This window comes from Rhinatrema bivittatum, chromosome 17 (genome assembly GCF_901001135.1).
Source record: "Rhinatrema bivittatum chromosome 17, aRhiBiv1.1, whole genome shotgun sequence".
In the NCBI taxonomy this organism is placed as follows: Eukaryota; Metazoa; Chordata; class Amphibia; order Gymnophiona; family Rhinatrematidae; genus Rhinatrema; species Rhinatrema bivittatum.
The window spans coordinates 52,307,611-52,329,027 of NC_042631.1; the positions used below are offsets into that span (position 1 = coordinate 52,307,611).

Genomic DNA, 21,417 nt, shown 5'->3' on the forward strand with positions numbered 1-21,417 from the left:
AGCAGGCTAGTCCACTCAGGCACACATCATCCGAGGGACCCCCGGCCTACCGGTACCAGAAGGCTTGAGAGCGAAGACGAGACACAAGAACAGGACATCCCAGAACTTGGAACATCAGGAACAGAGGATCAGGACGAGACACCAGGACATGAAGATCAGGACACCTAGACGAGGACCTCAGGCATGAAGACTTGACATGATACAAACGGATGAGACGAGGAGCTCCACGAAGACTAGAAGACCTTACAAAGGCTCTGGCAGGCAGGAGCCTCCAGAGGGAAGTCACCTCGATGCAAGGCGAAGAACAGACTGACGGAGCAGCCCTTTATAGGGCTGAAGCAGGAAACAGTCACAGAGGTGGGGCCAGCACACTTCCTGTGCCTGGCCCTTTAAATTCAGTGGAGAGGCGCGGCCGCGCGCCTAGGAAGCAAGCAGGAAGCTGTGCAGGACCACGGACAGCGGCCTGCACCGACGCAGAAGACAGAGAGAGGCAGGACCGAGCCTGGACACAGGCTCTGACGTCGGCAGCGGCTCCAGCCGCTGCAGGAGGCCCCAGGGGTGGCTCCAGCCGCTACTCCAGCCCGGGGCTGCGGCCTTAGCACTGTGAAGATGTAGCAGATGTCAGTGGTGGCCCCAGCCGCGCAGAAGAGGGCAGAGGGCCCGCGGCACCAGCCAAGATGAAAGGAGACCCGATGGGCGGCCTCTGGGCCGCAGAGTCCGCGGCTCCGGCCGCATGGGAAGGCCGATGGTGGCGGCCTGCCGGGTCGGCTGAAGAGAAATAGCACGAGGTGAGTGAGGTGAGTGAGGTGAGTGAGCCTGCTCGCGGGGGAACCAGCGGGCTGTGTTCATAACAATCTTGGATCACTTTGAGGGAACAAAGAGTATATTGCAAACATGAAAAATGCAAGTTTGATAAGTAGACTATCACATTTTCAGAGTATCTAAGGACCCTTACAGGGTCACTGCCATGATGGACTGGCCTGCCCCAAAGAACATGAAAGACATACGTTTCTTGGGGTTCACTGCCTTTTTTTATTTTACTGGTAGTTTACTTGGAGGGAGTTTCCAAAATAGCAGCCCTGGTGATTTATTTATTTATTTATAAAATTCTTATATACCATCGTTTCAGACAGGCCATCACAATGGTTTCCAAACATAAAATACAAATAAAAGTACAGTTTAAATTCATATAAAACAAATCTACTAAATTATTATAAAAATAAAATAAAAATAAGCACAATTAAAATAATCAAATATAAACTCACCCCATTGAAATAAATTAAATTAATCAAGAAATAAAACATAATAAACTGCTTTCATAATAGAAATCAGTGCATGAAGAAAAACATCTCCCTCAGGTCAGCCATTGCCAGCTTGAAAAAGGCATTCACTTCAGCCCTGATTTTGATGCATACTGACCCTAAGTTATCCTTTTCTAGTAAAGGCTGATGCATCGAGAAGGGCCATCGGGTTACCTTTCCCAGAGAAAGGGGCATGGGGATCTCATCTGTTCTCGTACCTACTTTTCTCAAAAGCTAACAGCTGCTGAGCGGAATTACTACATCTATGATAAAGAACTATGAGCAATTAAAACAGCTTTCAAGGAATGTTGACATATCCTGGAAGAAGCACAGCATCAGATACAAGTGTACACCTACCATAAGAATCTAGGGTATCTGAAAATCATGTAGGATATGAATTCCTGGCAGACCCGCTTGTCTCACTTCTTTTTTTGATTTTATTTTGTTTTAACCTACTGACCCAGTCTTCAGAATAGTAAAGCAGACGCTCTGTCTCAAAGGGAGAAGTAGGTCTCGCAGGAGTCATCAATACATACTGCTATTTTGCACCCAGAGAATTTCATCTTGGGCACCTGACATCTAGATATCATAGAATTTGTCAGAGCAGAGCTGACTAAAGATGAATTTGTTCAGACTCAGTACCAGTAAATAACAGGAGCAGGTGATGAGGGTATGTGGAGCCAGCAAGTAAGGTGTCACTTTAAAAGAGAGAAGCCATAAGTTCCATGAACCCTCTGTGGTCAGCTATCCATAAGACCAAGGAACTGAGAGATGACACATCATAGAGTATACATCGTTTTGTGAATTCTGTATTTGCAATAGAATAATGCACTAAAGCCCCCACAGATTGTTGAACTCCTTGCTGGTGCCAGACAGACCCTGGCAATCGACTTCCCTTGTCATCGGCCTATCACCCCCAGTCTAATACCTAAATCAGATTATGGAACAGTACTGTTTGCTGGGAATTGTAAAAGCAATGCAAACTGGTCATAACTGATTCTTATGGTGGGGTTTGCATATAACAACTCAGACCATTCATCCACTAAAACCTCACCATTCTTTATTAACCAAGATTTCCATCCATGTTTCCATTCAGGAGAAACTGGGTAGTCTCCGGTTCCTGCAGTAGCTGACTGGATAAATATCTTGGGTGACTTCATACCCAAATTTATGAGGAACTAGAAAAGGGCAAAGAATCCCAGAAAAAGTTTGTTGGTAGGTGACAGAGACAGGCTTCGCAGTTTGCAGCTGGGAATAAAATCTGGATCACCATCCACAATGTAAAAAAGCAGGAAATCTGCTACCAAGCTTGACCAAAAATATATGAGGTTGTTTACCATCCAGCAGGAGATTCACCCCAAAGCCTTTAAGGTAGATCTCCATACCAACCTGTATATTCACCCAGTTTCACATCATCCTCTTGTAACGTTATAAGCCCAATCCCCTTCCAGGACATCACTGTCCATGGTCAATGCTGGATTGTGTAGGGCAAGGAGTTGTTTGCTGTCTAGTAGGGATGTGAATCGTTTTTTGACGATTTAAAATATCGTCAGATATATTTTAAATCGTCAAAAAATCGTTAGGGCCACGATACAATACCAATTCCCCCGATTTATCGTTAAAAAATCGTAAATCAGGGGAAGGGGGAGGGCAGGAAAACCGGCACACTAAAACCCCCTAAAACCCACCCCCGACCCTTTAAATTAAATCCCCCCCCCTCCCGAACCCCCCCCCCCCCCAATGCTTTAAATTACCTGGGGATCCGGCGGTGGTCCAGAACGGCGGCGGTCCGGAACGGCCTCCTCAATAGAATCGTGTTGTCTTCAGCCAGCGCCATTTTTCAAAATGGCCGCCGCAAAATGGCAGCGGCGGCCATAGACAAAAACGATTCGACGGAGGAGGTCGTTCCGGACCCCCGCTGGACTTTTGGCAAGTCTTGTGGGGGTCAGGAGGCCCCCCCAAGCTGGCCAAAAGTTTCCTGGGAGTCCAGCGGGGTTCCAGGAGCGATTTCTCGCCGAGAATCGTTTTCGTACGGAAAATGGCGCCGGCAGGAGATCGACTGCAGGAGGTCGTTCAGCGGGGGTTCCGGACCGCCGCTGAACGACCTCCTGCACTCGATCTCCTGCCGGCGCCATTTTCCGTACGAAAACGATTCGCGGCGAGAAATCGCTCCCGGAACCCCGCTGAACTCCCAGGAAACTTTTGGCCAGCTTGGGGGGGCCTCCTGACCCCCACAAGAGTTGCCAAAAGTCCAGCGGGGGTCCGGAACGACCTCCTCCGTCGAATCGTTTTTGTCTATGGCCGCCGGCTGAAGACAACACGATTCTATTGAGGGGGCCGTTCCGGACCGCCGCCGTTCTGGACCACCGCCGGATCCCCAGGTAATTTAAAGCATTTGGGGGGGGGGGTTCGGGAGGGTGGGGGATTTAATTTAAAGGGTCGGGGTGGGTTTTAGGGGGGTTTAGTGTGCCGGCTCACGATTTTAACGATTTTTCACGATAGTTTACACACCCAAACGGCAACAATACGATTCCCTCCCCCTCCCAGCCGAAATCGATCGTTAAGACGATCGAGGACACGATTCACATCTCTACTGTCTAGCAATGTTGGATGCAAGGTACATTTGGGGATGTCTGCACTATCTCATAGACTGGAAGCGCTACAGGCCAGAAGAATGGAGCTGGGAACCAGCAGAGGTTATATGTGCGGACTGACTCTTAGCCCACTTCTACAGGGAGCATCCAGATAAATCCAGACCTCAGGAAGGGCATCCAGAGGGAGGATATTCTATTAGGACTGGTGGGACTCGAAGTAGCAGGACTCAGAGCACAGACTTTTGGGTTTAGCCACAAGACTGGCTGATTTCAGAATACTTTAGCAGGAATCATCTTGGTAGAAGTTGCCATGCCCTGGAAGCTCTTGATTAGACCAGCTCAGGGTGTTCCCAGATTGAGGTCTAGATAGAAGAAGCCCTCACCTAACATACCTTTGCTGGTCCAGTCTCCTGAGGCCTTACCTGTAGAAACACTGCTCGTCTAGCCTTGATTCTTAATCCACACTGGCCTCCTGATCCATACCAGATTCCTGATCCTTACTGGATTCCTAATCCACGTCTAGGCTTGATGCACTTGGCTTACCTGGTTCTTCAGGTACTCTCTGGAAACACCAAGTCCTGGCTATGGCCTGCACCCTTGGGCTCAACCCGCAGAGAACAGCCGTGGTACTAGGTGAAGAGCTCGCCTGGGTGCCTGATGTGGTGTACTGCCTTCCTCAGTCCCTCTGGAGGGTAATCTCTGTGACTAGAAGCTCTACAGGAGTCCCAGGCCATTACCTGACCTGGGACCCCTGTAGAGCTTCGGTAAGAAGCAGCAGTCATTCTGTCTGCTGCTTCTTACCAAAGGACCTAATGAAAGCCCCACAGTATGCAAAATTTTCTGATTACATCTTTTAAAAGTTTTTTGCTAGTTAACCTGATCTGTCCTTTTGAGTTTGTGCTGCATTTTTGCATTTTTTTTCTTTCAAATTAGTCTGTTTTCTGTATTGGCTGTATAGAATCTGCTGCTTTGAAATAATATTTAAGTTAGATTCCCACCCACCCCACTTCAATTTTCTCTTTTATACATTCCTATGAGTTTTTGATAGGTGGGTTTTCCTGCAAAGGTTCTCTTTTACATCAAGTCATATTTGCTCAAAATTTCTCTTCTCCAGAAAGTGACAGGAGCTCTTATGAAGCAGCGTTTTAGAGAGAACTCCACTAGAATTCTGGATTATTTACTTGTGCAGCACCAGCCAATTTGCTGCAGTCCCAGAATCAAGATTCTTCAAGGCCCAAGGTGTTGCGGCTCAGGACTAGAAGGTGGACCCTTGGGCCGGCCGTGCGGAGCAGCTGCTCCGAGATGATCAGGAGGCCGGGAGACAGCACTCAGCTGCTGGAACGAGATGTCTTCACCCGGAAGTACGGAATCCCCCCAGGAGGAGCCCATAGGAATCCGAACCCCGGGACTGGAGGACGAGGCGAAGATGGGGCATCTGGACGGTCAAAGGTCGAGGCTGGCAGCAAGCAAGAAGAGTCGTAGTGAGCCAAGGTCAGGAGCCAAGAAGACAGCCGAGGGATCAGGACCAGGAACAACAGGAACTGGAGTACGAGGATAACAGGAACTGGACTCACGAGGACAGCGGGAACTGGAACAAGACAGGAACAGGTGTTTCCAAGGCAGGAATGGCAACTAGAGCTTCCACAAGGGAGAGACCTCGTTGCAAGGCAAGGATGGGAGAGCAGACGCCGGCTTAAATATCCTGCCGGCATCTGACATCATCAGGGGGGCGGTTCAGCACTTCCGGGTGCTGGACCTTTAAAAGCCTGGTCGCCGCTCGGGGTGGAGCCAAACTTGGACGTCGGCAGCATCTCCCTCGTGGAGATGCTGCGGCCATGCAGCCTGGAGGGCCGAGATTGTAGCGGTTCCCAGCGCGGCTCCGGGGGCGGACGGAGAGGTAAGGACCCAGTTGCTAGCTTAGCGACCGGGACTGCAACAGTACTCTCCCCTTTACGCCCCCTCTTCAAAGGGCCGGGCTTGTTGGGGTGATCGAGATGGAACTGTTGTAACAGAGATTTGTCGAGGATGTTGCGGGCTGGTTCCCAGGTGTTGTCTTCATCCCCGCAGTCCTCCCAGGCTAGCAAGTACTCCCATCGTCTGTTACAGAAGCGTATATCGAACACCTTGAAACGTGGGATCCTCGGCTGTAGGGGTAGAGGACGCTTCTGGTGGTCGTCGGTGGAATTTAGAGAAGAGTACCGGTTTCAAGAGAGAGACATTAAAGACGTTATGGATGCGTAAAGTGGAGGGTAGCCGCAAGCGATAGGAGACTAACCCAACTCTCTCCGCAACACAGAAGGGACCGCAGTACTTGGGTGTCAATTTCTTGGAAGGGGTTCTTAAGTGAATGTTCTTGGTGCTGAGCCAGACTCGGTCTCGCGGTAGGAAAGTGGGTGCCAGTCTGCAATGACGATCGGTGTGTTTCTTTGCGAGCAAGGCAGCCTTGGTGAGCTTTCGTTGTGTAGACGTCCAAAGTGTATGCAGACGCTGGGCGGTCAACTGGGCTGCCGGTGAGGTTACTGGCACAGGTACTGGTAGTGGTGGCTGAAGCTGCTTTCCATGAACGATTTGAAAAGGGGTAGTCCCTGTAGCTGCATGTACCTGATTGTTGTAAGCAAATTCGGCCCAGGGCAGTAGATCCACCCAATTATCCTGTTTATCATTGATGAATGTCCTTAGGAATGACTTTAGGGAGAGATTCATTCGTTCCGTTTGTCCATTGCTGTGTGGATGGAATGCGGTAGAGAAGCTGAGTTGAACGTTGAATTTCTTACATAAAGCTCTCCAGTATCGAGCTGAAAATTGTGGACCTCGGTTGGAGATTGCGTCCTGAGGGAGTCCGTGGATTTGGAATATGTGCTGTGTGAACAACAAGGCTAATTCTGGTGCAGAGGGTAGCTTAGTCAGAGGGAAAAAGTGGGCCATTTTAGAAAAATGGTCTACTGTGACCTAAACCACCGTTTTACCTTGGGAAGGTGGCAGGTCCACCACAAAATCCGTGGCTATATGTGTCCAGGGTTCCTTGGGGACAGGTAGGGGTTGTAACAAACCCCGAAGAGGACCAACTAATGGTTTCATCCTGGCACACGGGCAAGAGTTCACATACAGGCCCACATCACGTCTGATACCTGGCCACCAATAGAAGCGTGTTGTTAGTTCAAGGGTTCTTTCCCTTCCAGCGTGTCCTCCGGACAACGAGTTGTGACCCCAGGTTAATACTTTCTTGCGGTGCTTCCTTGGTACTACTGTCTTGGAGGTATGATCCAGAGTAGTGGTGGCTAAACAAATACGTGCTGGGTCCACAATGTATTGCAGTTCCTCCTCCTCTTCCGCTTGCGAGGTGCGGGACAAAGCGTCGGCCCGGATATTTTTGCTGCGGGCCGATACCTGAGGGTGAAGTCGAAGCGACTGAAGAAGAGGGACCATCTGGCCTGTCGGGGGTTCAGTCGCTGGGCTTGAGCCAAGAATTCTAGGTTTTTATGATCCGTATATACAGTGATGGGGTGGATGGCTCCCTCAAGCCACTGCTTCCATTCTTCAAAAGCAAGTTTTATGGCTAATAGCTCCTTGTCCCCGATCCCATAGTTGCATTCGGTCGGGGAAAATTTTTTAGAGAAGTAGGAGCATGGCATAAGCTTGCCGGAGGGTGAGTGTTGACTAAACACGGCACCGACAGCGATGTTGGAGGCGTCCACTTCCACGATGAAGGGGCGCTGTGGATCCGGGTGGTGCAAGCAAGAACCCTCCAGGAATACCTGCTTCAGTTCCTGGAACGCTTGACAGGCTGCCTCAGGCCAAACCTTGGTGTCGGCCCCCTTTCGTGTTAACGCTGTGAGTGGAGCTACCTTTTATGAGTACTGGGGAATGAAGTGCCTGTAGAAGTTGGCGAATCCCAAGAACCGTTGCAGGGCTTTCAACCCCATGGGACGAGGCCAGTTAGTGATAGCCGAGACCTTCTCAGGGTCCATCCGAAACCCAGTAGAGGACACAATGTATCCTAGGAAAGGAAGTGACTCGCACTCAAACTGGCATTTTTCAAGTTTGGCGTACAGATGGTTGTCCTTTAACGTCTGCAGTACACGTCTGACGTGTTGACGATGAGTGTCCAAATCCTGAGAATAGATTAAGACGTCATCTAGGTATACTATGACGAACGAATGTAGCATTTCTCTGAGGACTTCATTCATTAAGTTCTGGAAGACGGCTGGGGCGTTGGACAGACCGAACGGCATCACTAAGTATTCGTAGTGTCCGTCACGAGTGTTGAAGGCCGTCTTCCATTCGTCTCCCGGACGGATACGAACCAGGTTGTATGCCCCTCGGAGGTCGAGTTTGGTAAATACCCTAGCTCCTTGAAGCCTGTCCAGCAGTTCTGGTAACAAGGGAAGTGGATACCGGTCCTTCTTGGTGATAGCATTCAACCCTCTGTAATCGATGCGGGGTCTAAGGGTGCCGTCCTTCTTGGCCACAAAGAAGAACCCTGCACCGGCAGGAGAGTGGGAGGGTCGAATGAAGCCTTTAGCAAGATTCTCCGTGATGTAATCTGACATTGCACGTGTCTCAGGTAGTGACAGGGGCTAGACCCGGCCACGCGGAGGAGTGGTACCAGGCAGCAGGTCAATGGCACAGTCAAAGGGGCGATGGCACGGAAGGATATCTGCTTTTTGTTTGGAGAAAACTTCAGCGTAGTCTACATACGGCATGGGGAGAGTGAGAGCCGTGCGGCAAATCGCAAGTTTGGGAACACAAGGTCGTTCAAGACAGTTCTGAAAACAGAAAGAGCTCCACTGAGCAATCTGGAGCGAGTCCCAGTGTATCACAGGAGTGTGGCGCTGTAACCAGGGTAGACCCAGGACTACTGGATGAACTGTCTTTTCTAATAGTAAGAAGGAGATCTGCTCGGAGTGGAGTATCCCAGTATGTAAGGTTATGGGTTCGGTACACTGAGTAATGTTGCCTGGCAGGGTCACACCCTGAATAGAGGTGATCCGTAAGGGTGGTTCTCTAGGCACGATGGGAAGACTCAGCTGTAGCGCAAGATCCTTCAAGATGAAGTTCCCTCCTGCCCCCGAGTCTAGGAAGGCGAACGTCTGGAACGATCCTCCAGAGTATTCCAGCGAGATAGGAACCGTACATTGAGAAGCAGCATTAATGCAGCCTAGGGGGAGCTCCTCCTTCCACCCTAGACTCGGGCGTTTTCCAGATGCTCGGGGCATTTGGCCAAGAAATGTCCTTTGCTACCGCAATATAGGCAGAGGCCCTGGGTGCGGCGTCTGCGTCTCTCCTCCTCTGTCAAGGGTGTCCGGCTGATTTGCATCAGTTCTTCCGGGGGCAACCCGCTGGTTGTTGGTCCCTGAGCAGAGGAGTTGAATGAGGCTGAATGAGGTCAGAGCGAATAATGCTTAAAGTTGAATGAGGTCCGAGCAAGGAATGCTGGAAGATGAATGAGGCTGAATGAGGTCAGAGTGAGGAGTGATGAGGGTTGATTGAAGAGATCTGTATAAGGTGGTTATATAGGTCCAGAATTTTGTCCTGGGCCTGGGTCTCACAAAGGGGTGCACTAAGGGGCAAGGCCCCTTAGATCGCGCCCCTTTGGGCGCACGACGCCGTGGGATATCGCTTAGATTTAAAGTTCTTCCCGCTGCCCTCTGATTGGCTGTGGCCTTTAGGGGGGGCGTGTTCTCACTCACCGCGATGTTTTTCAGTGCTCTCCCTTCTTGATTTAATGTCTTTAGATGTCCGAATTAAAAATTGTTATTGTGGGTTACCCTCTGCACAGCTCCCTTAAGGGTGAGCGGGCTCTTTCTCTGTTGGAATCGATCGAGCCCCGGCAGATGGAGGTGGTGGCTGAGGGTCTCTGATGGGGAGGAGGATCTGTACGTCATCAGCGTAAAGAAATTAGGTGAGCCCTGTTTTGTCTAAGTATTTGCATAATGGCAGCATATAGATGTTGAAGAGGGTAGGGGATAAGGATGAGCCTTGTGGGACTCCCTGTGAGAGGGGAATTCTGATGTTGTACTTCCTTGGGTTACTTTAAGAGATCTGTTGGTGAGAAATGATTAGAACCATTGGATAATGGTGCCACTAATGCCTATTTCTCTTAGCCTGTGAATTAGGATCTTATGATTGACTGTGTCAAATGCGGCAGAGATGTCCAGTAGGATTAGGAGAAAGGATGTGCCTTTGTCAAACCCTCGAAGTATAGTGTCTGTGAGGGTGAGTAGTAGTGATTTGGTGCTGTGAAATTTTTTGAAGCCATGTTGAGCTGGAGCCAGTATGTTGCGGTTTTCCAGGAATTCTGAGAGTTGGTGGTTGACTGACTTCTTCTCGATGATCTTGGCCAGGAACGGTAGGTTTGAGATGGGCCGGTAGTTGGATGGGATGGTCGGGTCGAGTTGAGGTTTCTTTAAGATAGGTTTGACTACAGTGCATTTAAGGGAGTCCAAGAGTACTCCTTGCTTGAGGGAGAGATTGGTGATATCTGCGATGGGTCTAGCTAGGCAGTTCGGAATTAGCTTGAGGGTTTTTGTTGGGATGGGGTCGAGCGGGTGTGCTGCTGGGTTGATCTTTCGAACAATGTTTTCAATCTCTGTGGAGGCTACGGTCTCAAACTGTGACCATGTTGATGCTGTAAGGGCTGCTTGTGTGGTGGGTTCCAGGTTGATTGGTGGGTCTTTTGGGCTATGTTTGGCTGTTTTGTATATAAGGTATTGGGCGAAATTGTGACTGGATATTGCTGAAGTCTTTTTTTGTGAAGGATTGTTGATGGGTTGCGTCAGCTGAGTTACATACTCAAATAGGACTCTCGGGTTGTAGTGGAAGTTGTGGATTCTTTGGGAGAAGAAGTTCCATTTGGCTTTGTTGATGTCTGATGTATATATGTAAGGAGAGTTCTATATTGGTCACATAGTTGGCTTGTGGGGTTGCTTCGCTTGTCTTAACTGGCGTTTTATGTTTTTTAGATCCTGGTTATACCAGGGTGATTTGTGTCTTTCTGTGGTTCCGATTTCCTTTTCGATGGTTGAGCAGATCTTTTCTGTCGTCTCCATGTTGATTGGAGTCCATGAGTTGACTGCAATAATGGTATTTGAGGTGTCTAGTTGCTTTAGGGCGTCAGGTAAGTTTTTTTCTAGGGTCTCACTGGAGCATGGTTTGGTGAACACTATACGTTTTGTGTCTTTTTGAGTGTGGATGTGGGTATAGTCCACTTGGAGCTTGGTTTTTATTAACATGTGATCTGACCAGGGAACAGAAGGGCGGGAGGGGGGGGGGGGGGGGGAGGTGAGCGTTACTTTGTTGTTGATGAAAATCAGATCCAGGATGTGGCCTGATTTCTGTGTGGGGGAGTTTATTTGTATGAAGCCCATGGCAGTTAGCGAGTTGAGGAGGATCTCACATGAGGGGAGATTTGTTAAAGTGGAGGTTAAAGTCTCCTAGGATAATGGTGGGATGGTTGGTGTTGATGTTAGATGCGATTGTTTCGATGAGAGGGCAGGATCTTTGTTGAGAGTGCCTGGAGGGGCATAGATCAACAGGATTTGGAGGGTTTTGGACTTGAAGAGACTGACTTCAATGGGTAGTAGGGAGTTGATGGGAAGAGTGCTAAATTTGAGTTTTTTGGCTGCTAGGAACAGTAGGCCGCCTCCTTTTTTTTTTTGTGTCTTGGTATAGAGAAGATGTTGTAATTGTTTGTTGGAAGTTGATTAATGAGAGGGGTGTCTGTGTCCTTGAGCCATGATTCTGTGATACATAGAAGATCCGGCTTTAGGTCAAAAAGGAGGTCGTTTAGGATGGGGATTTTCTTTGTAATGGATTGTGCATTCAGTAATAGGAGGGTGAGAACTGATAAGGCGGCCATGTAAGGGGCATGGAATAGGGGAATCTGGAGAAGTATTCTGTGTATGTTTCCTGTTGGTGTATTGTATGGGTGGTGTTTGTGGGGAAGGTAGAGGCCTTGAGTGGGGTGTGGGTATCTTGTATCCATTTTGTGGGAGGGAGGGGGGGGAGGGGGTTGGGGGGTCTGGGTGGGGGTGGGTGTCACTGGCCTGATAAGGTCTGAGCTGACTGATGGGGCGGTACGTCCTGAGGTATTTCAGGCAGGGGGGGGGGGGGGTAATACATCCCCAGGTACAAGAGTGTAAGTTGGTGACTTGGGGGGGGGGGGGGGAAGGATGAGAAGGGAGGGAGTATTAAAAGGGGGGTATAGGAGAGGAGGGCATGGAAGGGATGGGGTAGAGGCGTCAGACAGTGGCATCACTGTCTGGGGCGCACAAAGGGGCAGGCCCTTTTGTCGTGCTCCTTAGGCGCGTGACGCAGGCACCGGCGCCAGAGGCGCTCTGCCTTTTCTTTTAAAGTGTTCTTGGTTGTCCAAACTGGTCCTATGTCGCCGCCTTGGGTGCGGTGGGTGGAGTCAGGGGCGAGCCAGTGAGTCTGCCGGGCGACTTGCGGTGTCGGTCTGTCAGCTGTAGGGGGCGATGGGGCCCGAGGATATGCAGGAGGTAGATCCAGCCACCGGTCTGAGTGGGATGCTCGATCGATTGGGACCGTGGGCGGGTGTGCCGGTCTGGGCCTGCTGAGGTCAGTCTGGGAAGTGGGTTCAGGGCGCTGGGTCTGCTGTGGAGTAGGCCTGGTCTGCGGCCTGCCTCTTGCGTCTCCTTTCCCCGGTCGCAGTGTCGGCGATGCGGCTGTGGCCTACCTTTGTTGGTCCCGAGGTGGCCCTTCCCTGTGGCCTTGTGGGGAGCCCGGTGGGACCCTTAGGGGTCCTTGAGGTTCGCGGGAGTCACGGGAAAGAGGGTCCAGAGGCGCTCTGCCTTTTCTTTTTAAAATGTTCTTGGCTGTCCAATCCGGTCTCATGTCGCCGCCTTGGGTGCGTCGGTGGGCAGAGTCAGGGGCGAGCCGGCGAGGGGAGGACCCAGCGGCACTTTCCTGGGTCTGCCGGGCGACTTGCAGCGTCGGTCTGTCAGCTGTAGGGGGCGATGGGGCCCGAGGACATGCAGGAGGTAGGTCCTGCGCCAGTTCCTGCTAGAATGTCTTCTTTCATTTTTCCCTGCAAGTCAGGGCTCTCACTCCCTCCAATAGCAGCCTGCCTCCGTGGGAATCCAGCACATTGGGATGATTTGAAAATAAAATTACAATAGTTTTGCTACAAGTTGGCCACCAGTAAATCTTCCAGCTCCTATATGCTTACCCTGCAGCAGAATGAACGTCATTTTTACTTAGGGGTTAAAACTAGGAAAGAAACCCTACTTTCTAGTTTGTTTACCCTCCTATTAGCAGAGAGCCTGGCAGCAACATATTCTGACACCTACAATACATCCAGCTTCCAAAGGGGAAAAAGGCAGATGTCATTCATTTCATTTTGAGATAAAGTGACTTGGAACATCATACAGTAAGTAGCAGAGCTGGGATTTGAACCTGTGCCTTAGGAGCGCACCCCCCACCCCCCTCGTCTAGTACAGGCACAGACACAAACTTGGAGAAAAACAAAGAACGAATAATCTGGAATGATGGGATTTGTTAATTCTGTGTGCACCCTTTTCAAAGTTATTTGCCCCATTCATGATTTTCTATATGCCTTAAGCTTCAAAATTCACGCGTGACTGCTGCACAATTTGTGTGATAAATCCTATCCTGCTAATTTTCCATTTCTAATGATTGAAGAACATAAGTATGATAGGAGTCTCTGCAAATTCTCTACAACATACCTTCATGTATAACACAAATATTATCAGGTCCTTAACCAGGAAAGCTTCTGTCCAAAGAAAAAAAAAACAGTACTAGAAACTATTCTTTTAGAAGTTATTTTTAATATAAAAATACTGGTATGTACATCATGTGTACAAGATAGAGGTAAAACTATTCTCTTCACATTGCTGCCAGTAGAGCAGAAAATGCAAATAATCTCAAAGAAAAAGTTAAACATTTTGTAAAGGTCAGCAAAGAATGAACAAAAATTACCAAAAATGTAATATTCCGTCCTTGTGTGTACACACACATACATGAACCTTTTGGAGAGGCAATTTCTCTCACCCTACAAGCCCACATTCTCCCCCATTCTGAGCTCTCAATTCCCAATCATTCATACCCATGTTTGCTCTGCTGTTTCAGTGCAGTATGAACTGCAATGGTTGCTGGTGGGTCTTGCAAGATCATAGTGACCTACACAGTTCATATGACAGTACTGGAGCCACACAGTAGAGGGTGTGAAGTGACAGTGCTGACCCTGTACTGCTAGGGTAAGGATCTGGGGTTGGTGAGGGAGAAGGGTAATGAAGCATCATATGTGCTGTCAGAAGGAAATCACTAAGGGCCTAATTCACTATTATTCTATGTATATGGGGTGGGAAATTTAAATAATACTGAATTGCACAGATAGGATGATTAGCAAAAATGTTTTGACAAATATGCAGAACTTACAATTATACGCATAATTACATTTTTTGTGCAGAATTCCCCCAAGAGTAACATTTTCTTGCTTATAGCTCACAAACCCCTATGTATTCACATTCATGCAACTTGTAAATTGGGATATAACATAGCACTGTTCTTCTGGTACATGTTGAGACATTGGAATGAAATTCACACTAATACAAGGATTAATTCCTTCCCATCTAAAAAATGTGTATTACAAATTATAAATTTCACAGAATGTTCTTTACACAGATAAAAGTAATTTTTTCACAGTTGAAGTGACATTCGTTAGTCTTCTAGCTTTCTAAAACACTGAAAGAAGTTCCCTTAAAAATCTCAGAGGTCAATTTTCAAAAAGGCCTCAGCCTGTGAAGCTTTGGATAAATTGGATTCTCAGCCAAACCTAGCCAGCTACAATTTCAGAAGAAAATCAATCTAAATATAACCGGTAAACTTCTAGATATAGGATACTCAACCTTGTGAGTCTAAATTTAGCAGGCTAGCACCAAAAAATATGTATACATATAAATAAATAAATCCGCACTAGCCTGCTAAATGCTCTCAAAGACCCTCTTTTCTTCTAAGTTACCTCCCCATTTGGAGGTCACTACACCATCATACTCCCTCTCAGGAGGCTGGAACAGATGACTGGAGGTACCTCCCTCTTCCCTTCTTGGCAGCTGGAATGGTTGATCAGGAACCCCCATCCTGTGTTCCCACCTTCCCTTCCTATAGGCCAGAGGAGCTGATCAGGAACTGTTCTGGTTGCTGGGAGAGAGAGTGGGAGATGATCAGCTGCCGGGAGGGGGCACTCCCTCATCAGCTGCTTTGAGCTTCTGTATTAGAGACAAATACAAATGAACAAAAATCAACTGTTCTAGCCATCTGGTGAGAGGGGTGTGTGGAGTGGAGAGGTTCCCTGATCACCTATGCTGTACCTTGAGTAGGGTGGAAGATGGGAAGATAGGGGGCTGTCAAACATTTTCATTTTAAGATTGAGTGGGAAGGGGAGTATAGATGGCTAGCTCCAGGAACAGGCAGAGTGGCTCAATTTAAGCACACTATCCCTGCAGCTAGGTTTTTCTGGTTAGTGCTAGTTGGCTAGCTTTCCCCTGTCCTAACATGGCCCCAGGACCACCCAGAATGTAAGTAGCTAAAATGTAGCCATGTAGTAAAACTAGGTAGCTAAATTCAGCTGTTCAGCCAAGTACATTTTAAAAGCATTTGATCTAGTCAGCTAAGACCTTACTTAGGGTTGGATTCATCATTCTTCGCAGAATTATGAATCCTGCGAAAACAGGTGGCAAGGGGGGGGGGGGGGGGCGCGCAGGCCTTTATATTAAGGATCTGTTTTCAAAGACCCCCTTAGCTAGCTAGCTAAGGGGGTTATTTTCCAAAGGCTTATCGCACGCCTTTCGCATCGAATAGTGCCACCGTGAAAGGTGGTGCTACTGGGTGCGCTACTGGCAATGATAATGTTAGTAACATTAATGCCGGCAGTGAAGCCACAGCCGACTCCGCCCCCAATCTAATTTGAATGCTATCACACACGAAAAGGGCCTTTTCATATGCGATAGAGGCTTATCACATGCGATAAGCCTTTGGAAAATAACCCCCTTAGCTAGCTAGATGGCTTTGAAAACAGATCCTTAGTATAAAGTGCAGCCTGCTGCTGACAGGCAGGGCTGAGTATCCTTTCTGCAGTACCTTATAATGACCATGGTATGCATACACATTTAATACAAAGCAACAGACAACGCTTTGGGAACAGTTATGCACTCCTCACCTACCCTTTAGCAGCACACAAGGAATCCTGCATGTGAACTTTACACCTCTTCCCATCCTCACCCCCAATTTTGGGACAGGAACTCAGTGCACCGTTCAAGGGTCACATATAATCAATACCAAAGTGTTTCTTTAAAACTGAAATATGTAGATAAGTTTTTTCTAACCATCACATACTGTCTTCCATTAATGCACAATACATTATTCACAATAAAATACTAAATTCAAAGCGAGAGAAGGTGGAAGGCAGCACAACCGAGAAGGAGTTTCAATGCCTGGAATTCTCATCTTTGGGCTTACAGCAGGCCAGGATTACAAGCCCAGCTTCCGCTTCTGCTGATAGTAGGCATCAAACCTTGCCAGTGCATACTCCTATTGAGAGAAGGGCAGGAAAGACAACAGTGTTATGAGCATAACATCTGCAGTGCAGCCTCTACAACTACTACAGATGAATATCACCCACTCTGTCCACCCCAACCCCACAGACTGTAAAATTACACTACAACCAGACTCCCATCAATACTGCAGGTGAAACGCACTATCTTACCATGTGGCAGATGCTTCTTAATTTTGACTGCTCTACACAAACTCTACTTTCCAATAGTGTGATTACATTTATTTTTCAATGTAACTGCGTTTTCCAAAGGCATTAGGCAGGTACATAATAAAATTACAACTTTATATCAGAAATATGAACATTTAAATCAATTTACAAACATTGCATAAATAAAAAAAAAAAAATAAAAAAAAAAAAATATATATATAAACAAACAAATCAAATAAAGCCTAATTCCTGCCAAGACAGCTATAAATCAAATCCTAGCTCTAGTAAATCTATAGGTCCATGAAAGCAATCTATTCAGCATGTGGAAAAATGCACAAAAGACGTTCTATACTACCTGGGAGAAGAAAGGAAAATTTGATTCTTATCTGATAATGCTCTTTTCTCGAGTCCCACAGATCAATGCAGATTGGAATTTTTGCGCCTACCAGTAGATGGAAACAGAAAAGCTTTTACTATACTGTTGGTTCATAAAGTGTGCCACCTGAGTCTGTCAGTATATCCTAATAACAAAAGTTATACTCCATTATGTTTGAGCAGGGGAAAAGCAAAGTTATCGGTAACTGCAAATTCCAACTGGAGAATCCTCTCCAACAAGAAAAATTTAATTGCCAAATCATCTGACTTCTATGCATACAGAGATAAAAGTGGCCTTCAGAAATTTAGGGTGGGACTCAAAGAAAGAAAATTAGCAGGTAAGAACATTTTTCTTTCCTTATAGTCCTCCAGATTAGTCCACACAATTAGGATGTACCAAAGTTCTCCAAATGGGGAAAGAACTCAAAAGGCCTGTTTGCAACACACTCTCACCAATTACTGCCAAGTCTGGAGCCTGAATATCCAGCCTATAATGTTTGGCAAAAGTGTGGAAAGACCAAGGCTCTCCCTTGCAGACCTCCTACAGAGACACCAATTGACAGTGAGCCAAGACGGAGCTTGTGCCGTAGTAGAACAAGCTTGACAGCCTACCAGGACCCGTACCCTTTGCAAATGTAAACAGAGTAATGACCCATAACACATCTGGCAAACTATGCCTTTGATGCCTTCTCCATCTTGTTGTGACCAATGAACACCACAAACACATGATCTGACTTGAGACTACTATTCGTGACCTTTAAATGACTCAGGAGAGTCCTGCGCCCATCCCAAACATGAAGTTCCCTGGCATGCAGAGAAGATTTAAGCTTCCTAAAAGTAGCAATTCCATGGAGAGCTTCAAGTGCAATGAAGAAACCACCTTCGATACAAACTATGGCACTGTTCTAATGGAAATCCCATTCATCACAAAATGAAGGAAGGGATCCATGCACAATAAAGCCAGTATTTCTGAAATATGTCTTACCAAACAAATAGCCACTAAAAAGACATCTTCAGGGTAAGGTCTCCCAACTACACCCCTAGCAATGGTTTAATAGGGAACAATCAACAGGCCCTCAAAACCAAATTAAAGAATCCCATGGCAGAATCATCTGTGAAAATGATTGGGAGTGCAAGTACTGTACTCCCTTGAAAAATCTCACTATATCTGAAGGCGAAGGCAATGAAGTCTTAAACACTTCCCCTCTTGAAACAGGCCAAAGCCTTGACTGGTTCATGAGTACTCCATTCTGTAATCTTCTATTTAAAAAAGAAAAGAAAGGATCCGAGTGACTGAGGCCTGACATGGTACAATCCCTGTCTTGACAACCTGCCTCGAACACCTTCCAAAGCCATGCAATACACAAGGTAAATAGAGATTTCTCTAGCTTGAAGGAGGATGTAATGACTCTTTGAACAATTAATGCTGAACCTTCTCCTCACAAAGGTCAGGCTGCAAGACCAAAGCAATTCACTCGCTCTAAGAAAAATCGAACCCTGATGTAGACACCGAGGAACATGACCAAGTCTTGAGGGATTCTCTATCTTGATATTCATCAAGACATCTAACCATGGATGCCTGGGTCAGAGCCACCAGGATAACCTTTGCCTGGATGGTCTGTCTATGCATCTGACAAATCTGCCTATCAAAGGCTAAGGAGAAAACCCATCTCTTGATGCCATGGCTGGGAAAAAGCAAAGCTCCTTGAACCTGCTTCCCCATCTTTCACTGAATAACCACTCTGTACTTCCTCACGATTTAGGGTAACTGAGCTCTTGCACCTTGCTATCTTTCTGCTTCAAAGATAAAATCTCTGCCCTCAACATTGTGGTGTTTGTAATCATCAAATCTGGCCAAAATCTGCAGGGAGCCCACTCTGAAGACTCTGCATCCAGGGCCAGCGCAAAAGCATTCGGCACCCTAGGTGAATCTTTGTTCATTTGCCTTCCCCTCCCTCAAAATTACCTCCAGCGCTATTGACTGGCACAGCACCTAGTGCTGTCCCCAAAATTTTGGCGCTTTAGGCTACCACCTAGGCTTTGACTGCATCCATTGCGAAGCATGGCATATTATATACTTACAGGCACAACCAAACAGGTGAAATGTGGAGAATGCTAGAAGACTGAATGCTGTGTGCCAGGCCAAGCATCAATGAGCCTGGAAGGAGGGTCTCCATTTTATGCATTCTGGGGGAGCAGTAATTCTAGGATTAAGATTGTGTCCCAAGGTGGTTTGTGCGATACAGTAGAGAAAGTACTTTCTTGCTGACTCCAGTTTTCCAATCCAGGATTGACAGGATTTGTTGGGTTACTAAGAGGCTGAACAACTGGCTGGGAGCTAATATATCTGCCCACTGAGCATACTATGATAGGCACACAAGATAAAGATTTATTCTTTTGCCTGCTTACTAATTACTTCTGTGTTCCAGGAGTACAATATTTACTGCTACATTAGTTCTCCCATTTTATGTCTGATATCTTTATTTAGAAAACAGATGGCGCAAAACCCCTAACACTTCTACCCTTTCTACATACAAGGGATTCTTACATCACTACAGGACCGCCATTCTACAGAAAAAAAAGGAATACTATGCAAACAAAATACACCATTTCCAATATGATGCCCAGGCCCTATTCGCCTACGTAACACAAATCACCAAATCTATCCCCCCACCTATTCCAGACGAACAAGCTCTTTCCAAAGCTAATGAGCTCGCCTCATTCTTTCAACAGAAGATCTTAAATACCCTTGCCCTCCTTCCTCCAAATACTACACCTCTCAAGTCAGGCGAGAATACCCAGTCTCTTACTAGACCCAAATTTGACAGTTTCGAATCAATCTCCACTAAAGAGATTGAATCCCTTCTAAAAAGACAGAAACCATCAAGCCATCCAGCTGATAACATCCCATTGAGACTCCTGCTCCTCATCCCAAATGTGATTTCAGGACCTTTGACCAGTATCATAAACAGCCTAACGCAAGGAAGCTACCCAGACAGTCTAAAAACAGCCTCACTCAAGCCCCTCCTCAAGAAACACAACTTAGACCCTAATATATTAGCCAACTTCAGACCCATCTCTAACCTCCCATTCGTTGCCAAACTAACGGAGAAACTGGTAAACACCCAGCTTTCTGAATATCTTGAAGACCACAAGATCCTATACCCCTCACAATATGGCTTCCGTAAATCACGCAACACGGAAACCCTCCTCATTTCACTTACCGACCATATTATCATGGGGTTAGACAAAGGACACTCCTTTTTGTTAGTCCTGTTAGACATCTTGGCGGCATTTGACACAGTCAACCATACCATCCTGCTGGATCGCCTAGCAGATATCGGCATCTCCGGATCTGCCCACAACTGGTTCAAGTCCTTCCTCAGCAATAGGACTTTTAAAGTCAAAAACAACAATAAAGAGTCACCCCTAACAAAATCAACTCTTGGTGTACCTCAGGGTTCCTCCTTATCTCCAACCCTCTAACATATACCTCCTCCCCCTCTGCCAACTATTAACAGACCTCAACCTAATTCATTATCTGTACGCAGACGACGTGCAGATTCTAATCCCGATAACAGAATCAATCTCAAAAGCGCTCACCCATTGGAATAACTGCCTTCTATCCATCACTAATCTACTCAACAGCTTAAACCTGGTTCTCAACGCCTCTAAGACAGAGCTGCTCCACATCTCTTCAATTGAAAACAATACCCCCCCACCATCACCACACATGTCTCACATTACCTCTAAGCAGGTTAGAGACCTTGGGGTAATACTAGACAATCGACTAAACCTTAAGAAAATGGTCAATACAACCTCCAAAGACTGTTTCTTCAGACTACAGGTTCTAAAACGACTTAAACCACTCTTATTCTTCCATGACTTCAGGACAGTCCTCCAAGCGCTACTGTTCGCCAAAATAGACTACTGCAGTGCCCTTTTCCTAGGCCTCCCCAAATCCACTACCAAACCACTGCAGATGATTCAAAATGCGGCTGCGAGATTGCTGACCAGCACCAGCCGCAGCGAACACATATCACCCATCCTCAGGAACCTTCATTGGTTACCAGTTAATTTCAGAATTCTATACAAATCAATCACCGTAATTCATAAAACCATCCATCATCATCTTGAACTCGACCTGGAAATCCTGTTCAAACTCCATTCCTCCAGCAGACCAACTAGAGACACTCTCAAAGGCACTCTGAAATTTCCCCCTACTAAAGCTTCACGCCTCTCGACGACCAAAGTCAGAGCTTTTTCGATAGCTGGCCCATCCATCTGGAATAGCATCCCATCAAATCTCAGATTGGAGCCTTGCCTTTTAACTTTTAGAAAAAGACTTAACCCCTGGCTCTTTCACCAAGCCTTTGCCGATCCACCAGACAATCACTAGTTGTCCTTC

At 47.1% G+C, this 21,417-nt stretch overlaps 1 protein-coding gene across 2 annotated transcripts in view; it reads right to left on the bottom strand.

The window, feature by feature from the left end:
• Window positions 1-13,681: 13,681 nt before the first annotated feature.
• The window catches only part of CHKA (choline kinase alpha), a 253,917-nt gene continuing 246,181 nt past the window's right edge, over window positions 13,682-21,417 (bottom strand). For both annotated transcript variants that reach the window (XM_029583212.1, XM_029583211.1), the window contains one exon: window positions 13,682-16,462. In XM_029583212.1, the coding sequence (XP_029439072.1) occupies window positions 16,403-16,462 (60 nt within the window). In that variant the 3' untranslated portion in view covers window positions 13,682-16,402. The remainder of the gene's footprint in view (window positions 16,463-21,417) is intronic.